The 7,934-nt window shown below is 36.1% G+C and overlaps 1 protein-coding gene across 1 annotated transcript; it reads left to right on the top strand.

Annotated features, from left to right (window-relative positions):
* Positions 1-316: 316 nt before the first annotated feature.
* Positions 317-2,554, top strand: LOC120351350. Its single transcript, XM_039428291.1, has 2 exons — positions 317-994; positions 2,062-2,554. Exons 1-2 carry the CDS (start codon positions 554-556, stop codon positions 2,482-2,484), a joined length of 864 nt encoding a protein of 287 aa, XP_039284225.1. The 5' UTR covers positions 317-553; the 3' UTR covers positions 2,485-2,554.
* Positions 2,555-7,934: the final 5,380 nt, after the last annotated feature.

Below are 7,934 nucleotides of genomic sequence, written 5' to 3'. Positions count from 1 at the left end.
CAACTTATCTGGAATTTTTTACGAGATTCTGCAGATGAGACAGGGTTAGAACAGGATTGACAAAGAAAGATCAAAACATATAAGTGTATGTGTGCAATATTGTAAATAAATGAAATGCAACAACTTTGCTACTGTAATACATTAGATTGGTTAAATATTAAAATGCGTTATCTCATTGATGATAGAAAACACTGACAAGATAAGATTCATGTTTGAAAAATGAGCTCCTCTTACTTCCATGTTGAAGGATCTAACATTGATTTGAATTATGAAATTAGAATCAAGCTAGATGTTTTATTCCCGTAGACATGGGGATTTCAGCTTCTAGCAGGTGAAGTCTCATGCTGAGTTCTAGACGAGATTTTTTTTTTTTCGTCTTCTAACACATGGATGCTATTTGAAAAATGATTGTGTGTGGGATACTTACAATCTGATAACGATCTGGGAGCACGTGTTGTTGGGGAGAAATTCGAATTTTTTTCGCCTTGTAGCACGCTCTCGCTCGCACGTGCCTGGAACAGAGAGAGAAACGTATGCTATATAAACACAAGCGATGAGAGGAAAATTATCATTCACATCAGAGACAGATTCGAGTATTCTTCACACATCGTACGAGATGAGTTCTCCATCGTTCATCTTACCAGATAGCCCACCCCCGCAGCGTGTGCTCAACTATTGGCAGCGCAAAGCTGCCGAGTCGTGTGCCGGCTCTTCTGCTGCTGCTGCCGCTGCCGCCTCCGCTGCCTCCCCCGCCTCCTCCTCCGCCTCACCCCTGAAGAGACGAGGAATCTTCATACAACGAGAGAGGGGTGAGGAGATCATCATCGGGGACAGTCCTCTCCCTCAATCAACACCGACTACCTGGGCACCGCGCCGTGCGGTGCTGACAACCCTATCAAACAGCATCAGGGAGAGGCAGGCGAAGAGGAAATTAACGTTCGAGGAGCCTGAAGTTAGCGGGGAAGAGGAGGAGGAGGTGCTCACTCAATCAAAGGTTAGTTTCAACAAATATTATTATTATTGTATTAACATGTAATGTGCACAAAATCTTTATAAAATGTGAATTTTTAAAACTAATTTCTAATGGATAAAATCTCTTGCGTGCATTACAAGTCATTACTGATTCTTATACTGTGAGCGAAGACTGAGCTTGACTTCTAATTGTGCTATCAAAACAATTCGAACACAGATAAATTCTCATGATGGTTGCATTGAAATTTGGATAAAAATTCAAAACATGTTTTAGTAATTTCGATAATAAATTCGAATATGTTGCATGAAACAATTCAATTATCTACCAATTTGAATTGAGTTCAAGTAATCGGAGAATTTCCGAGTTATTACTTATATATATATATATATATATATAATATATATATATATATATAATATATATATATATATATTACTTACTATATCAAATTACTGATTCGAATAATACATAAACTGTTTATAATATTCCGTGTGAAACAAAATTATTGTTGATAAAAATGAACATGTAATGAACTGAAATATTGATTCGAATAATACATTGTTATTTGAATTATGAAAAATGCATTCAGATGCATAAACTGTTTATAATATTTCGTGTGAAACAAAATTATTGTTGATAAAAATGAACATGTAATGAACTGAAATATTGATTCGAATAATACATTGTTATTTGAATTATGAAAAATGCGTTCACATGCATAAACTGTTTATAATATTTCGTGTGAAACAAAATTATTGTTGATAAAAATGAACATGTAATGAACTGAAATATTGATTCGAATAATACATTGTTATTTGAATTATGAAAAATGCGTTCACATGCATAAACTGTTTATAATATTTCGTGTGAAACAAAATTATTGTTGATAAAAATGAACATGTAATGAAGTGAAATATTTTTTGAGTCAATTATCTAGCAATTTGAATTGAGTTCAAGTAATCGGAGAATTTCCGAGTTATTACTTACTTTCAGTTTTGAATAGTGAATCTGTTGAGCAAGTTCTCCCTCTCTCGTATGATTTTATAACCTGAAACAAATAAGAGTCTAATGAAATATTTTTTCAACAGAAACGTGTTCCGGAAGAGAACTCATCCATGCTACCGCTGATGGAGGAGGTGCGTCGAAGGGAGGAGGAGGAAGCGGAGAACGAGATGGACGTGGAGACGGAGGAGTTGCTCGCCATTATAAATCATACTGAGAAACCGTGGACGCCTCTCCGGCAGTTGGTGGAGGACACGCCATACCCTATCGTGGGGGTACGGCAGATTACCAACCAACATGGTCGCCGGGTAATTTTAAAAGTGCATTTAACATCTGTACGACTGATGGACATATACATGCCGGAGAGGTATAGCCGCGGTTTGACCTCCAAAGACATTGAACATTTTAACAAAAATTGTAAATCCCTATGTCTCTTTGTGAAGCATGTTAATGCTTTTTTGACAGACATAAATATTGTTAAGTACAAAATTAGCAAATTTGGCATTTGACAATATTTATGTCGTTGAGCATTAACATGTTTTGCATTAAATATGTATAAATTTGTTATGCAATAGTAGTGTTCAATAAAATGTGTCCATATTTGATAAAAAATTGTTTTCAATTCTTACCTGTTGTTGCCGTTGTTGATAAGTTCGTAATGAATAGTAGAAACATGCAGAAGAAGAAATGCTTCAGCTGCTCTGTTGTGAATGATATTCAAATAAGGTGAGTGCGTCTTTTATAGTTTGTTGTGAGCATGCTCACTAGTCTTTTCCGCTACACACACACACACACACACACACACACACACACACACAACACACACACACACACACACACACACACACACACACACACACACACACACACACACACACACACACACACACACACACACACACACACACACACACACACACACACACACAGCCGTGCAGGCAAGCGCTGGCGGCTTCTCGCTCCCTCCTACATTAGCACGTGTTCGCACGTGCTCCTACAGATGTGGGTGGCCCAGCATCATTTCTCCCCTTTTCAAATCGCATTCACCTTTCAGATTTGAAATAATATTCTTATCATTCAAGCAATGTATCATAGCAATCATGGTATGAATTCATTTCCAACTCGATTGAAAATTAAACCAATTCAAGTTGGTGTATTGATTAATTAACCTCAGTTAATGTTCAACCATTGAGTTGAAAGGTAATGAAAAATGGTATGTAGGAGAAAAAAGCAGAGTTCGAGGAAACGGGGTAAAGGAATCTTGAGTTCAGCAGCAAGAGTTTTTAAAGGTGTGTCAGGTTTGGCAGGTAATGTGACATCAACTATTTTAAATAAGGTAATTGATAACCTGGGGAAGAATATCATATTCCGGGATACGAGTATTGCGGACCGGGGACCAAGGTTAATGAAAGGTTAAAGAGAGGTGATCAAGGTATAAATTCATTAGATAGAGCTTGCAAGATACATGATATAGCCTATACTCAAAATAGCGATAATAAAACTCGGGCGGTAGCTGACAGAGCTCTAGCAAACGCTGCATGGGACATTTTCAAAAATCCACAAACACCCCTTGCCGAGAAAGCACTTAGCTATCTTGTTACAAACGTCATGAAAGCTAAAGCGGCGTTTGGTGGGTCTTTGAGAAAGAAGAAGAAGAAGAAGAATGAGAGGAGAAGTTATAGTAACGAAATTAGACGCAAAGCTATAGCTCAGTTGAAAAAGCATATTGCAGGAAAAGGATATTTTTTAAGCCTTTTCCTAGTATTAGTGGGGGGAGAGTTCCACCCCTACCCCCATCATCATATGGAGTGAGTTTATTCCCTCAAGTTAAGAAACGTAGAACAACAAAGAAGAGTAGGAAGAAGAAGAGAAGAAGAAGAAGGCATGAATATTGAAGGAGAATTGAGTAATTATGATTTGATTGATTGGTCGAAATTATTACAGATTCAGCTAAGAGGCATATATATGCTAGATGCATTACCCAAAAAAATTCTAAAAAACGAGAATGCCATTGTGAATTTAGCAAGGGAAAGCGAGGATGGCACACATTGGGTAGCATATAAGAAAGTTGGTTCTAATGTTTGGTATTTTGATCCAATTGGAAATTTACAACCTCCATACGAATTGGACAAATATTGGAAAAAAGAAAATGGAGTAAATATATTTTATAATGTAGAGCATATGCAACCATTAAATAGCGATTTTTGTGGTCATCTTACATTATTGTTTCTTGCAAATCAGTTGTAATTAAGTGTTTGTGCTGAACACACAAGATGGTGGTTATTACATTACGATCTAACACGAGTAACCTCTATGAACATTTACAAGAAATTATAGAATTGGATAAAAATCGTGAATGGGAAATTGGATTGATTAATTTTTCCAGTTACAATAGTATTGCAAACATTAACAAAGGAACAAATTCCAGCTTCAAATATGGTGATAGATTAATCGAGTTGGATACTGGTGCATATGAAGTTGAGGATATTATAAAATCTTTAAAGAATAAATTGAATATTGATGGCAAGAAGAATAAACTTATTATACGTGCAAACGTAAATACTATGAAGATTGAAATTCATTCTGATAAACCCATTGATTTAACACGTTCTGATTCGATTGCTAAGATACTTGGTTTTGATAATGTTGTTTTGCAGCCAAATAAATGGCATTATTCCAAACATTTGGTTAACATAACAAGCGTTGACAGTATTGTAGTTGAGTGTAATTTAGCTTGCGGCAGTTACTCTGAGGGAAAACAAAAACATATAATCTACGAATTTTTACCAAAGGTTCCTAGCGGTTATTTAATAAACGAAGTACCATCACCGATTATTTATGTACCTTTGAATACGCATCGAATTCAAACTATTAATGTAAAGGTAACAGACCAGAACGGATCATTTATTGATTTCCGCGGAGATACAATTACAATTAGGTTGCACATACGTGAAAAGTAATGGGTTATCTTATTTTCAACCCACGTTCGAATAAGACCAATCAAGTCATTAGAGAAAGGAACGCGATAGTGACAACACCTAAAAACAAACGTGCTTTGTCGGCTAAAAGCGCGAGAATATTAGAAAAGTTGGGTTTTATAGTTGATTGGCGAAATGTCAGGAGGTCCCGCAGCAATTAGTGAAATTCTGGATGTGGAGACAGACCTTCAGTTTTATAATGATATTACTAAATTCCAATTTCACACTCATACAGTTTATTCGGGACAGGAAATAAAAAACTCTGACGAGGCACGTATTGGCATAAATTCTTTAGATGTCTATTCTTTACCTTGTAAATCATTCATATTGATTGAGGGAACAGTTAACTGTACAAAACCGGGAACAGACCCAGCCGATGCACCAGTTGCAGCAGACTATAAATTAAGCAGTAATGTAATCGGCAACCTTTTTGACGAAATACGATATGAATTAGCAGGTCAGCAAATTTCTAAATCAAGATTGATTGGATTAACATCCACAATTAAAGCTATATTGGTGAAAAATACTCTCGATAAAAACACATATCACTTGGCTGGTTTTGACAGAGCAGGATATGAGCTAACAGATAATACATTCACTTTCTGTGTACCGGTGAAATTAATCCTCCCATTTTTTGAAGATTTTCAAAGAATAATTTTAAATTTGAAACAGGAACTCGTCTTATTGAGGTCGCCGACAGATCTAAATTGTGTTGAGTCTCAAAGTGGAACAAGCGTTAGTGTGAAAATTACAAAACTGCAATGGAGAATGCCCTACATAACTTTAGAAGATCATGTAAGACTGAAATTTTTGAGACTGCTCGATGCTGACACTCCACTGAAATTAGGTTTCCGCCATTGGGAAATTTGTGAATTACCAAATTTGCAAAATTCACTTAACCATTCTTGGGCAGTTCGTACCACATCGAGTTTTGATAGTCCAAAATACGTTATAATTGCATTTCAAACTGATCGTAAGAATAAAATTAAAAAATCAATATCTAATTTCGATAGCTGCAGTATTTACAATGTTAAAGTATATTTGAACAGTGAGTATTATCCATATGAAAATCTGCTAGGTAAGAAGGAAGTTTTATACCGCATGTTCCTGGATTTCGCGCCCTCGTATTATAATCATTCAATCAATAGCGAACTCGGAACAGAAATCGATTTTAAAACGTTTTGTGAATCAACACCGCTGATTGTTGTAGATTGTTCACACCAACCAAGTCATTTGAAATCATCGACAGATGTTCGTATTGAAATGGAATTTAAAAGTGCAGTACCTGCAAATACTTCTGCCTATTGCGTTTTAATTAGCGATCGTGTGATGGAATACACACCTCTCACGAGCATGGTAAAAGAAGTTCAGTAATTTTATTGATAGAGCGCGCCGCCTATATAAGGTGTGCATTCTGCTCAATTTAGTTCATTATCAGTTTCACCTTTGAACAGACAACATGTCCTATTCTTTGTGTTCTGATATTTTGGACAAGCCACAAACTACCAGTATTCAGTGCGATCTTGATAGTTTCTATTATGAAGCAAGTACACCGAAGCCGCTGGAGGAGGAGGAGAAACTAGAAGGATTCGAGGAGTCCGCCGCCGCCGCCGCTGAGGGGAGGGAGAAAGACAAAGGATACAACGAGGTCGCCGAAGAGAAAGAAGTGGACAAGGAAGCGAGAGCGAAAATTGCTACGGTTGATCTTCACTGGTTTAAACAAGATTGTAATCAAATTATTGTGAAAGAACTTGCCATAATTGATCAGTTTAATAATTATATTGTGTTCCATTTCAAATCACCATTTGCAAAGACAGAATTGAGTGCAAAATTGTATAACGATGTAACATGGTTAGAACGTCACTATCATAAAATAAAATGGGAAGATGGAGATTTAGAATACAGTGAGTCATTAATACGTGATTACCTTACAGCTTATGAGAAAATTTTCACAAAAGGAACTAAGAAAGCAAAGTTTTTAAGAAGATTGCATAGCAACATTCAATGTATACCAGAGGATTTTCCAAAACCTGATTTCAGCTTTTTCACTAGTTCATGGTGTTATGCTGCTTGCAACATTCATAAAAATAGACCACATTCTCGCTGTGCTTTATTCTCTGCCCAACATTATAATTCTTTGTTGTTTAAAAATATGTATCAAACAAATAATTTCTTGTGCGAAAACAATCGAATGCAAAGTATGAAAATGGCTCCGATGTACACGAATTCACAGAAAAGAAACTTTGCTCGTTATGGATTCTTCTACAACGGAAAGGATCTACAATGTGTTTATTGCCTGCATGCATTGAGACTGCATAAAGCGCGTACATGTTGTCTATCGTCAATTAATGAAGAAAGACCACTTAATTACTCTATAATAGTTCCTGCCTATACTTAGTTTTCTTCATTCGCTCAACAACATGGATCCGAGAAAGTGGTTGGCTGCTGACAACGAATTGGAAGTGAGGTTAAAAAACTGTATTGATTGGTACGATGAGTGTGAAAGTGCAATTAGGAAATCAACTCCTGAAAATTATAGTTTGGCAAAGCAATTGAAAGACATTTTTCTAAGCACGGTTAATTTAAATGATATAAGAGACTATCTATGTTATTATCGTCCTCATAATTTGTGTATAGATAAGCTAATTAGAATTGAAGATGAAATTATGAATAGTTGTGTCGAAATGTGTAAATAAACGTTTTCTGCCTTCAAATGATTTTTCATTCCAATATCCCATTCACGTTTTTTAGTTTAGTTGCTGCTTAGAGCTAGACCAGACAACACGTGTGGGGTGATCTTTTTTATACAGACATGAGCCCCTATAACACGTGCATCTCATCAATTTAGAAAGAGAGATATATCTTTCTCTATTCCCCTCATTCGAGACACGACAAACATCTGCGAGATGCAGTGTTATGGTTTTTCAAAATTCAAAAAATTAACTCGTCTCTTGATGTCAATTTCATTTAACGAATTTGAT

This window comes from Nilaparvata lugens, chromosome 5, assembly GCF_014356525.2.
Source record: "Nilaparvata lugens isolate BPH chromosome 5, ASM1435652v1, whole genome shotgun sequence".
Lineage (NCBI taxonomy): Eukaryota > Metazoa > Arthropoda > Insecta > Hemiptera > Delphacidae > Nilaparvata > Nilaparvata lugens.
This window is presented reverse-complemented; position numbering and strand designations above follow the sequence as displayed.